Here is a 12,956-nt window from a genome sequence, read left to right on the forward strand (position 1 = left end):
TTTGCCTGTGTACCTTGTGTTTTGCTTAGCAACTTCCGCTTGGCCAGGACCTCAGTTGCCAGCCATTTCTCATGACCGTCAGCAAGGCTGTAGAGCATATCTCACTGAGGAGCCAAGATTTACCAAGGCCAAAGACACATTCATTTCTCATTGAAACAAACACCTTCTAAAGTGCCTGAATTATTTCACACTCTGACTAGGGGAGAAAGCATTTTCCCATAGCTGGATCAATACTACTTACTATCAAATTCTAACGGTGCCAATCTGTATTTTTTTTCTACTTTGTAGTTGTTGACTGTTGGTAAAATTATTGGGTGTTTTTGTTATTGCTGCTGGATAATTGCTTATACTGTTCCTTTATTGATCTGCAAACATTCTTCCCATATCCTGAATTCTATTCCGTTTGAATTTTATGTTAAAAGTATTACATATTTCTACGTGATCTGTTACTTCTCAACACTGACACACAGAATAAGGCGATTCTAAATCCCCACTCTGCCAGAAATCTCTCAGGTTCCTGCTGCTGTTACATGGTGGGGAGTTTAGGACTTTTGGTTGGGGTGTGGTTCTAGCAAGGATACTATCCTGTGGCATGAGTTGGCTTTAGGAAGGAAAGAAAACTTCAAAGCAAGACTGGTGTGCAGGGAATGAGTCTGCAACACTGGCAAACAATGGATTTCCCGGACAACTTCAGCTAACTCTCGTCTGCGAGCCGCGGTTCATCGTCTGCTGGGCCGTCACTCAGCCTCCTCAACCCTCGACACGGAAGAGTGAGTGACTTCCCTTAGGCAGACAAAACAATTTTAAGATCCAAATAAACAGATTCTTTATTCAGTGGTTGGCGATATGGCCCTCTCAGGCTCATCACTATCTGGTTCTGAGTCACTTTCTCTTAACACGTTTTCCAGAGTCGTTCCCTGTCAATACTGCACTCCTTAAGCATTGACAAATGCGTCCTTTTTTTTTTTTTTACTTTTTCAATAAATCCACATTAATTGCACAAAATGTCAGATCACAATGACATGTTTATATGTGTATATGGTGATAGAATAATATATCCCTTTATTATTCATAGTTCTTCCCTTTCTTCTCCCATTGGTTTCCTGGCTGTTCCTTAATAGCCCTCTCACTACTAACATTTTACAAAACAAGCTTCCCTAAAATACCAATGAATAATCAGCTCTGAGCTAATTTCAAGTATGCATGTATGTGCACACATATCACAAACACACACCACACAACACACACACAAATACCATACACACACAGCACACATACACAGAAATACACTATATATGCCACACACACACACACACACACCACCACCACACACATGCAAACACACAAATATTAGACAACACCACACACACACACACACACACACACATTTAGAGGAAGAGAGGATGAATATATAAGGACAGCTATCCATAATATGTTACCAATTTACTTTGTATAGCACAATATTATATATACATTATTTCTTGTTAAAGTTTAGCTGTAACAAAATTAAAATATTTTAAGTGTAAGTCTTTATAGTTTTCATTACTAAAAGCAGAACAACAGAAAGGTAACACTCTAGTCTAATAGTAAACCAGGATAAAGTATCAACCTGTTATTTTTCTGAATTCTTCCTGCCAGGAAACTCTGAGACAGGAAGACAAAGTAACAGTAGAGGAGGCAGGGCCTTCTGAAGAAGGGGAAATACTGCTCTATAAGGAATGGGGTGGGGATGTGGAGGTTGCTGTGGGGACCGTAATGACTATGTAGGCCTTCACTAGGCATGGGACACAGCTCTGGCATGATGGAAGGCACACTTGACTGGCAGCCTCCAAGTACAAGGACAGTTTCACAAAGGACACCATCAGTCATTTCTAGCTTGGCTGGGCAGTGCCATGAAAGGTACAGCCAGTGCTCAGCAGGAGAGGAAGCCAGGAGTCACATGGACAGTGAGGAAGACCTTTCCATAGGAGGCCTGGAGCTGCAGGCAGAGGCCTGGATGGAGTGGGTTTTCTCTTCAGGGTACCAGCAGCACGCTTTCAGGCAAGGCACCCTTCTCAGCCCTAGTGTCTTCATCTGAAGTGGAGTAAACTGCAGGTGGTGAGGTCATACATGCTTTGCAGGGGACCTACAACATGTGGTAGCTGTCTGTGGAGAGCCACAGCCAAGATGACTGCTGAAGTGTCAGCCTCAGAGAATGACATGTGCTGTTGTTTGATCTTGATTTACTTCCTAAAAACATAGGGTATTCAACCCCGGTCATCCATCATGTGATTGTACTATGTGGATATGAACAACATGCCTGGGCACGTTCCAGGCCAGGCTGGTCCTTGGGAACGTGACTACATTGAGACACAGTAGAGTCCCCACAAATGAACTCTGATGTCTTAGTCAGAAAAGGAAAACAGACCCGGATGTGCATAGTTAGTTTTTGCTGTGTGAGGCCATGTACTGTCTCACATCTGCCAGCAACAACGCTGCCTCCAGCCTGGGCCATTGCCAGTGCCATGCCTCTGAAACTCCAAACTAGGAGCCAAATAAACCTCTTCCTTCCCAGCCTTTCTTGTTTCCTTCTTCCTTCCTTCTTCCCTCCCTCTTCCTCCCCCCCCCCTTGTTGGTGCGTATGCATATGTATAGGACACGTTTGCACATACATACCCTGGGTAGGCTTCTGCCACATTCAATACCTAGATCAGCATCAGCACGGGCAGTTTAAAAACCCCAGCTACCATACTGCAAGCTATGGGTACAAAACTGCTTCCCGGGCAGAAGAGACCAGCAGTAGTCAGTTTGTCTAGTGTCAGCCTGACACAGTCAACAGCATACTGAAAAATTACCTGCAGGCAAGAGGGATGAAAAAGCAAGGCATCCCTGAGTCCTCCACAAGATTATCGCTCCCTGATTATTGAATTCAAATACAGAAATGGAGGCTGGAGAGGTGGCTCAGTGATTAAGGGCTCTCGATATTCTTGCAGAGGATTTAAGTTCATTTCTGAGAACCCATATCAGGCAGGTCATAGCCACCTGTAACTCTAGATCCAGTGAATTTGATGCCTCTGGCCTCTGTTGACACCTAAATTCATGCACTGCATACCCACACACAAACATGCACACATACACATAATTAAAAATAAAATATAGAAAAATGATGAAAAATATCCTCATCTATAGGCAGCATCCTCCTGGGATCTGGCATACCTTGCTCAGTGTCTCCTTGGCATGAAGAACTAGAAAGCAAGTCATCACTGGTAAAGTGAGTTTGCCCTTCCTTCTACAACCCCAGTGCCAAACCTAAAAGCAAAATTCTGTTGAGGAGCTTTTCTCTGACGTATTTAGAAAGAGAAATGCTTTGAAGTTTAGACTGCTTCATATTTGGACATATTAGTACACACATGATGAGCTATCTTGAGAATGGGAGTAAAGTCTGAACCCAAATTTCATTTACAGTTCATATACATTTAAATACATAATAGTTCATACACACCTAACACACACAACCTGGCCATGATTTCACACAGTGTCTTCACTGACTGGAATTCAGCATATGACATCAGGTGAGAATCATTCGCATCAGCATGCAAAGCTTCTGGTTTTGGAGTGTTTCTGAGTTTGGATTTCAGATTAGATGTGAAGAGAAACAAGGAACTTTGTAGCAATGGGCCTGCATTGGTTACTCAACAAATCATTTCGAATGTCTGACCTCAAAGGAGTGTGTGCGCGCATACGTGTGTGTGTGTGTGTGTGTGTGTGTGTGTGTGTGTGTGTGTGTAAATGTCTACTCAAGATGCTTACCAGCTAGTTGAGAGATATAAACAATATACTCAAAATTCCCACAGAAATACAGAAAGGCACACAACTATGTGCCAAGTTGCATTGTATAGGCCACTAGCACAGGCATTTGGACAAAAATCTGCTGAGCTCCTATGTCCTAAGAAGGTTGCCATGTGATACAATAAGGTAAACATGTGGCTACTTTGGCTATCATAGAAAGTCTTTTTACACAGCATGTGCCAATAACTAACCAGAAAGGGTGTCCATAGGAAGCCAGCCAGAACATGATCTGTGACTCTGGAATATTCAGGTGAAACACAGACTGCTTTATTCAGAGCTGACTTTTATGAACAAAGGACAAGTACAAAAATAGATCACAGTCATTTAAAGTCACCTATCTAAGAGCCCAGCAATCGTGAAGTGACAGTTTCTATTGATAGTGCAGACTGAGAGCCCTCATACATCAACTCAGCGCCTGGGTGTCATATTCTGTCTAAGTGAAAAGCTGAGGAAGGGAGGGAGGAAGGGAGGGAGGGAGGGAGGAAGGGAGGGAGGGAGGGAGGGAACATCAGGGTTACTCCAGCCACATCCGGCCATGCTCCTGGCTGACAGCACTTCATACTGAGGAGTTTGACTTGGACGCTCAGTGGGTGAAGGGCTTGCTCATTAGCATGAGCACCTGAACGTGGATCTCCAGCACCCACGTGAAAGGCACAGAATCACAGACTTGCAATCCCAGCCATGGGGAAGCAGAGGCAGGAGGATCCCTGAAGTGCACCGGCCACCTAGCCCAACCAAATGGATGAGCTCCAGGTTCAGCGAGAAACACTTTCTCAAAAAATAAGGTAGCGTGTAGCTGAGACACTTGACATCAAGCTCTGGCATCCACCATACCTGCACACACACGTGCACACACATGAACACATTCATAAAGTACACACACACATAAATTCAACCCACACTAATGATGTTCATGACACTACAGTGTACTCCACATATGTGGAAGGAATACACTCCTATGTTACATTTTTATATGATTTCATTTTCACAGACATACGTCATCTTCCTTGCCTTGAAAAGACAATAGTCAGCAGTGACTAGTTGTGTGACTATGTGGGCACCAACTCAATCAATTATTTATAAAGAGCAGGGTTTCCTGAGACCTGATGCTCTCTCACACCGAGTGTGGAATGGCACCATAGAAAATATATTCCTTTTCCAATTTTTCTTTTCTTTTTTTCTTCATACTGATAACATCATGAATGAAGTTTGGTGAGGCACACATGTCTTCAGTTTCTCAAATGCTAGCTTATTGCTTCTCATGATGACCCCAGAGCTCAGGGTGAGCAGGCAGCAAAATCTGCACAGAAGTCAGGTGTTTTTATAAGATTTTTATTTATGTTTAGAACTGTCCTCTATTTAGGGCAAGTGACACTGTGCTGGCTTCCCATTACAGAGATAATATAAACCTCTGTAAAAAGGTTCAAATGGAGAAAGCTTAGAGAAATGATATAAATGGCACTTCGCTATGGTAAAATCTGCAGAAGATATCACAAGTGACTGAACTAACTAACATGCTCACTCACTCATGGACTCCATGCTGATTCCTGCCAGCACTTTCACCCTAAGTTCTCAGAGCTGTAGACAGCGAACTACATCTGTTACTCAGCCCAAGGACTAGGAATGCAACATACTATTGCCACAATCTAGTTAACAGGAAAAGACAGCATGGGCTCTTTTAACAGCATTAACTGTGGTAGTTCAGCATTCATGATTCTACCGGACTGGGGTGCCTCTCAGTTCTGCTGTTATCACACTATGGACTCAAAGGTCCCTAAGAACCAGTCACAATCACATTAGACAGTGACACGCAACTCCAAACTCATGGTTCTCACCTCTGTCCTTGCACAGCACAAGGAGAATGGTTCCCATACACTAGATACATTCCTGGGGCTGCTCAGGGTTTCACTAAATTCCCTCTTCCCTGTCATTTGTAACAGAATACTCAGGAAATTCAGGGCTGTGGATGGTATTTTTTTATTTTAAAATGTGTTCCTCTCCACCTAGGAAAGCTTAATTTAAGGTTAAATAAGTAAAAATACAATAATAGAGCATGCCTAAAAAAACCCAAATCACTCACATATGTAATTGTGAATGATGCTAGTGTAATCCACATCAGATGTCCTAACCCATATGGTGGAAGTGTGCAGTCAGTATCACCCTTTACTCTCACAGAGGAAAGTCTCAAGGTGTGCCTGGAGTGGAGTCATGGGCAGGTGAGCAAACTGCCTGCTACCAGCTATTTGTAACTTGTTAAACCAACAGTGGTCCAAATTTACCTGCAACACTTTTTAAAGTACGTTTACAATAGGCAGGAAAGCAGTTTTGCATTAAAATGGAGGATAATAAAGATCCAAAGTTTGAACTCAGAAGCAGAATCACTTGCAGGTGGTAGCCTGTTCCTCATGTGTGTGAGTGTGCTCCACATTATTAGTAAAAATGAAACTTGTTCTTTTGAGTAAAAGGTAGCATTCACTGACACTTAAAATGTGTTAGTGCCTGTGGCTCATACTTTTATAGATCAACATTTTTTTAAGGCAAAGTATAAAGAGATTACATACATATTTGCAGTGTAAATTGTTTGGTTAAAATCAAATCTTACACTATACCAACTCAATCCATTCTTCAAAACTAACCAAATTTCTATGATGCAGAGGCCATGGCTTGCTTGCATGTGTAGGAATTCTGGTCTCACTGTTAAAGAGCCTAAAACAACCATCATTTCAGATCCACACTTATATTATTGACTCACTTTTGCCAAGACAATAGTATGGCAGCCAGGGTCAATGTGACACTTTTAGGCATTTTAACAATAAAACCATCTCGCTTTGCATCTATACTGACATTGTGATAGCCTTAAATTGTCCATAACACTTTCAAAGAAAGTTTACTAGCCGGGCAGAGGTGGCGCATGCCTTTAATCCCAGCACTCGGGAGGCAGAGCCAGGCGGATCATTGTGAGTCCAGCCTGGTCTACAAAGTGAGATCCAAAAGCTACACAGAGAAACCCTGTCTCGAAAAAAACCCAAAAAAAAGAAGAAAAAAAAAGTTTACTAACTGGAGAGAGCCTAAAATTCCTGTAACTTCATCCATATTATCTGTGCTCGCTGAACACATTAAACACACCAAATGTGAACTAAGGAGTAAAAATGAAAATGGCACCAAACAATAGCTCCAAATGACCCACACACTAGAATACATTTTGCTCAAGAATCATATACTCACATATAAACAATGAAACCAAGTGTCTGCTGAACCGTCTGGGTTTAGTTGATAATTTTACTATTGGACATTGGTCTTCCTTAATGATCCTTACTAGAAATAGAAAACTAAGTAACCTACTCTTCTTGTCCCACAGAATCTTTATAAACATTTACATCTAAAGACACATAGTTTCAGGCTGGTGAGAGGGTTCAGTGGGTAAGGTCACTTGCTGTTGAAGCCAAGAGTTCAATCCCTATGAACCACTGTGGAAGAAGAGAACTGAAGCCACCAAGTGGTCCCCTGACCTCTATAGGTGTGCCACAGCAGGTGTGCTGCAGCACAGATACACAGGAACAGAGATAAAATAAAATCTAAGGGTAATTTTAAACTCAGAGAAATGATGTGATCACTTCTTTTCAATCAAGCAAAAATAACTGTGTCTAGAAAAATAACTGTGTCAGTCAGAGTAAAAGAAATGAAAAAAAAAGATGCACTTTCTGGTATTGGAGAGGTTGAGTTTTCATAAATATCTACATAAAAATACAGTCACTATTTTTTGGAGTAGCTATATACTTTATAGAGTAAGTGGTTAATATTTTCATGAAGGCAGAAATGCAAATTTTGGGAAAACAGCTTATAATAGTTTGATCAGTTCTGTGCCACTGAACAGCAGCAGTGGTAAGCAAGTCAGACAGAATTCTCCTGCTATGTGTCACAATATCCCCTGGGGTATCATTCAAGATATCTTAGACTCATCATGTGCTTAACATCAAAATGATCTACCGAGTACTGCCATGATCTTTGGGACTGTGGAGAATCCCAGTGGGCAGGCTCTAACTGTCACCCTGCCACTAACTCGCCTCTCCTTCCTTAAGTGTGTCCTGGGCATGTGGGTGTGGGCTTTCAAAAGCAAATCAAATTGAGAGGCAGCAAAGCTGAGAAGAGAATAGCAAAGTGGGGGAGCTGACTAGCTCATACTAGTTTGCAGGAAGGCATGACTAGGATCAGTTCTGAGTTACCTGGTCTTGGTCTTGATCCCAGGCCACCAATGAAGTCCCTGGAAACAGAATCAGATAGGGGCCGTTAGGAAAGTTCCACCTAGTGACAAACAGTTATTGAGAGTGGCATTGTGCTACATTCAATAAAGAGAGAAACCAGCATTTTGAATGCAAGATAGACTTTGGGCTGGCAAACAGAAGCACCTTGTCCTGCCAAGGTGGTTTGTGATGAGCAAATCTTTGAGATGAGCAAGAGTGGGAAGCTCAGGCTAGTCTCAAACTTGCTACGTAGCTAAACCCTCATTGGCTGTGATTTTTGTATTAAAAATAATTTAACTTTTTTTTTTTTTTTTTTTTTTTTTTTGGTTTTTCGAGACAGGGTTTCTCTGTGTAGTTTTGCGCCTTTCCTGGAACTCACTTGGTAGCCCAGGTTGGCCTCAAACTCACAGAGATCCGCCTGGCTCTGCCTCCCGAGTGCTGGGATTAAAGTCGTGCGCCACCACCGCCCGGCAATTTAAAACTTTCTAGGTAGACACATTTTTAAAAAGTAAAAAGAAAAAGGTGAGATTAATCTTATATTTTCATCAAACAGATTCAAAATATCAACCTTTGAAAATGAATGTTTTATACTGTTTTACATTTAAAGTACTATCAAACTAAACATTCGGTGCCTCAGTGGCACTAGGCACAGTTTTGACTGCTCAAGTCAACACATGTGCCTAGCTATCTACATATTAAACTGTCCTGACTTTCTATAGAAGCCGTTGGCCACTATCCCTTACCCACGCATTACTCAGTGCACAGAGCTGCTGGGCCTGACACCTCATGGTCCTCATTGCCTTAGAAGTGAATTAAAATACAACTTGTGGAAAGCTTTCATTTGTGTTTACAGATGTTCTGGAAAGGCTGGTAACACACAAACTGAGTTAGCTGGATTATTACTTTTATTGTCCTGAAAAATCTCTTATTTCAAATATTCTTATTAAATAGTATGTGTGATGGGATAAATGACATGGATCCCCCAAATGTGCTCAGCTGCTCCAACTTATGTGCTGCTCTGTACAATTCTAGATTCTTCTTTAGTAAGTTTTAAGGCAGAGGCTAGAAAGATGGCTCAGTGGTTAAGTGCACATACTTCTCTTGCCCAAGTTTGGTTCCAGCACTGATATAGGGAAACTTAACACCCACCTATAACTCCAAGCTCCAAGTGAGATTCAACACCCTCTGCTGTTTTCTGTGGGCACATATACATACATACACGTACTTAAAAATAAAACAAGCATTAGAGAATGTTCACAGAAAACATCACACACACACACACACACACACACACATACACACACACACACACACACACACACTTATTCTTTCCATAGAGGCCCTGCACGAGTAGTGAAAAGAAACCCCCCACATAGTCTCAGAGCTTCTAAGGTTGCTTTCTCCACAGTGCAGTAGAAAACTCATTACTTTCTCTGAAGATGAGCCATTAGCCACAAGGAGGGTCAGGCATTTGTAACTTCAAAATGGCATAGCTCCACTGTGAACAGAAGCTACAGCTCTTCCTGGGCAATTGCTGGGCCCACAGGCAGACAGATGGTAGGAATGAGGCAGAGCCTGAGGAAATTCTACACCGAGGCACACCGAACACTTATGACCTATGGAGAGTTGTGATTCCAGATGATGGCATTCCCACAACAGCTCAAGCTGGCCACAGGGATGATTTAACACAGGGAGAGATTTCAGACATGTTTTCTGGTGAGACGACAGCATATTGAAGACGTTGTCTAATTAAAGTTTTTAAATGGACACAAACGGCTTCTAAAGCTGGCGACGGCACTTCAGAAGCTGAAAGGACTCTAAAGGTCATGACCTCTAGCTGTCCTCAGATCCAGCATGAACTAGTCCACAGCTCATAAGCCTGAGGAGACTGACATGCTGAGGTGCGTGCTAGCCTAGACCTCCCTCCACAGCAGTCAGTGGGAAGGCAGGAGATGCAGCTGAACTCTGTGGTTTCTAAAACAGATTTCACTCTGAATTAATGAAAGCACAGTGTGAATTGGTTTGGTAATTATTTTGTCAGAAAAGCATGAATTACTTGGATAATTATTTTGTCATTAAAGTCCTGGCCGTGAAATAGATAACACTCTAGAATTTTCTCTCAAAGAAATCCTTTAAATACATCACATGAAATGAGAAGCTTGGCTTATAATACATGTCATTTGAGATCACTGCAGCCATGACATACAAGGTAACTAGAATCCTTCAACATTCATGACCATGACAGGCAGGAGAGGTGAACTGAGGGAGGTTGGGCTCTCATGTTTAGTCAAGGTCTTCATCCACGGCAATGTTGACAGAGTTGATACCTTGGTGAGGAGGTGGTGCCAGGCTCCTGGCTTTCCCTTCAGATTGTGTTAACAGAGTTGGTATCTCGGTGAGGGGGTGGTGCCAGGCTCCTAGCTTTCTCTTCAGACTGTATTGATGGCTGGAAGCAAATGAGCAACAGCCGGGCAATCTTAGAACTGCCATAGAAAAGGGATCGTACTTCCTGGTGGCATAGTACTGTTTGTCATGGCGGTGCTGCTAGGAAGATTGCTGGCTTGTGACCCTGGCAGAGAGGCCAGGTTGATTCTGGTAAGCAGTGGTCAAGCATCCATATTCAATAAAAGCAAAATGAGACCCAGATTATGAATGAGAAGTGGAGGCAGGATGGCTGCACGTAAATAATGAGACGGCTGTTAGGAGGGAGGGACTGTGGGTCCTAAGACAATGCGAGGGTCCTTCTGGTCACATCTATGATGCTGGATGGTCAGACACCTCTGCAGCCATCTCTCTCTACAAAGATTAGAGTCAGGAGCACACCCTCAAGTAAAACCATCCTCACAAAGAAGGTATTCACTGCAGGAATCTCTGACACTGCAAACATCCGATGTTTCGGAGCAGCCAGCCAACTACACCCTGTTGCCTTGGCAACAGAAGGCAAGTAGGCATGGAGAAATCTTGTTGCCTAAGCAACAGAATAAAAAAAAAAGCGGGCTTTAATCTACAGCTAACACTATAAATTAATTCAAGGAAGTGAGCAAGATTTCAGTCCTTTACAGTAAGAAACTCGGAATTGTAGTGAGATAACTCATTAATTTACTAATGAACAAGCACCCAACACATATCTGTGGATCAGCATCTGTATGCAACACACTGTACCAGGGAAGTAAAGAAACACCCACATACTATTTAGTCTAAGCCTGGCATACCAAAATAAATGACCAGATGGATGTTCTTACTTTTTTGAGCTGGGGTTCTTGCAACATTGTCCAGTGTACTGGCTAGTTTTGTGTGTCAACTGGACACACATTAGAGTCTTCAGAGAGCAAGGAGCCTCAACTGAAGAAATACCTCCTTGAGATATAGGTATAAGGTATTTTCTCAATTAGTGATCAATAGGGGAGGGCCCAGCACATGGTGGGTGGTAACACCTCTGGACTGGTGGTCCTGGGTTCTATAAGGTGGGCTGAGCAAGCCATGGGAAGCAAGCCAGAAACCAGCACCCCTCCATGGCCTCTGCCTCAGCTCCTTGCCTCCAGGACCCTGCCCTGTTTGAGTTCCTGTCTGACTTTCTTCAGTGATGAATAGCAATGTGGAAGTGTAAGCCAAACAAACCCTTTCCTCCCCAACTTGCTTTTTGGTCACAGTGTTTCATCACAGGAGCAGAAACCCTAACTTAGAAACTCAGATTGGTCTTGAATTCACTGTTTCCATGGATCTTCCTGCTTCTGTCTGGGGTGATCACGTTTGAGAATGTCTTGCCTGTGCTTTCTCTCTGTTACATTTAGCCACCATCACGCCTGGATTCTAAATTCCAGAAGCTGTGCTTAGGGCAGGCCTGTGCATCGCTGTGGCAGCGGCTCACCCCAGACCAGGTGGCTTTCTGACGAGTGCTCAGGGTCTCCTTGTCACCACCACACTTGTTCATGCTGGATACAGAAAAGTCAAAAACCACTATGGGGATGACTTTCCCCTTGATTTTTACTCTAGTATGTAGTATGTAGTATGTAGTATGTAGTATGTAGTATCTTGATCCTCTTTTAGGTTTTAATGCATCATTTTGTTTCTACATATTTTATTAATTTATATTTCACATTAATACACCAAGAAGCCTAGGAAAATCCTAAACAAATTAAATAAAAAAAGAACTTTAGCTTTATATAATGACTTTAAGATAACTAGAAATTATACTTTAAAACTGTCTCATTTTAATTCAGAGACTCCATTAGAGTCACCTGGAAAGAAGTAAAAATGTTTAGTTTTCTTTCCTCCTGCTTTGTATGATGTGCAGACTGTCTTCTCTCATTGCCCCCGTCTACCCTGTGCCATATTCCTTACTCTATACTGTGAACGCCTGCAGTGAAAACAGCCTGTCTTAAACCCACTGTGCTTCGCGGGGGCTCATCACACAGCATGTCCCACACACGAGACACAGCTACAGGAATGGGCTTTTAGGTCAGTCTTCAGCCACATTGGAACACAGTTTGGGAAGCACCAGCCTCAGTGTCCTGGCCACCTGCCATATTCACAGATTCGTAAGTACCCGGTAGACACTACTCCATAGTGTCTCTGCTTCTGGTTGAACGTTTATGTAGGCAGAAGTTTCTCTCCCACCTGCCTGTTCCCAAATATCTGGCAGCCATTTCTTAAATAATTGACTCCAAGGCTTAATATTACTTATAAATGCTCTGCCAGTAGTTCAGGCTTATTACTAACTAGCTCTTACACTTAAATTAACCCATTTCTATTCATCTATGTACCACCATGTGGCTGGTGGCTTACCGGTACTTTCACATTCTGCTGGCATCTCCCTGACTCTGCCCACTCCCCCGACTCCACCCTCTTCTCCCTGTATCACTGTTTGGATTTCCCACCTGGCTCTAT

General features: G+C 42.6%; 1 protein-coding gene across 7 annotated transcripts in view; it reads right to left on the reverse strand.

Annotated features, from left to right (window-relative positions):
- Nek10 (NIMA related kinase 10) overlaps positions 1–12,956 on the reverse strand; it is a 196,438-nt gene that overhangs the window by 39,043 nt on the left and 144,439 nt on the right. For all 7 annotated transcript variants that reach the window (XR_008217203.1, XM_052734077.1, XM_052734079.1 and 4 more), the window contains one exon: positions 8,052–8,089. Coding sequence is in view for 6 of the 7 variants with exons in the window: in XM_052734077.1 (XP_052590037.1) it covers positions 8,052–8,089 (38 nt within the window). In the remaining variant the exon portion in view is untranslated. The remainder of the gene's footprint in view (positions 1–8,051; positions 8,090–12,956) is intronic.

The sequence above is a fragment of the Peromyscus californicus genome, unplaced genomic scaffold, assembly GCF_007827085.1.
Source record: "Peromyscus californicus insignis strain IS unplaced genomic scaffold, ASM782708v3 Scaffold_12__1_contigs__length_115047231, whole genome shotgun sequence".
Taxonomy (NCBI): domain Eukaryota; kingdom Metazoa; phylum Chordata; class Mammalia; order Rodentia; family Cricetidae; genus Peromyscus; species Peromyscus californicus.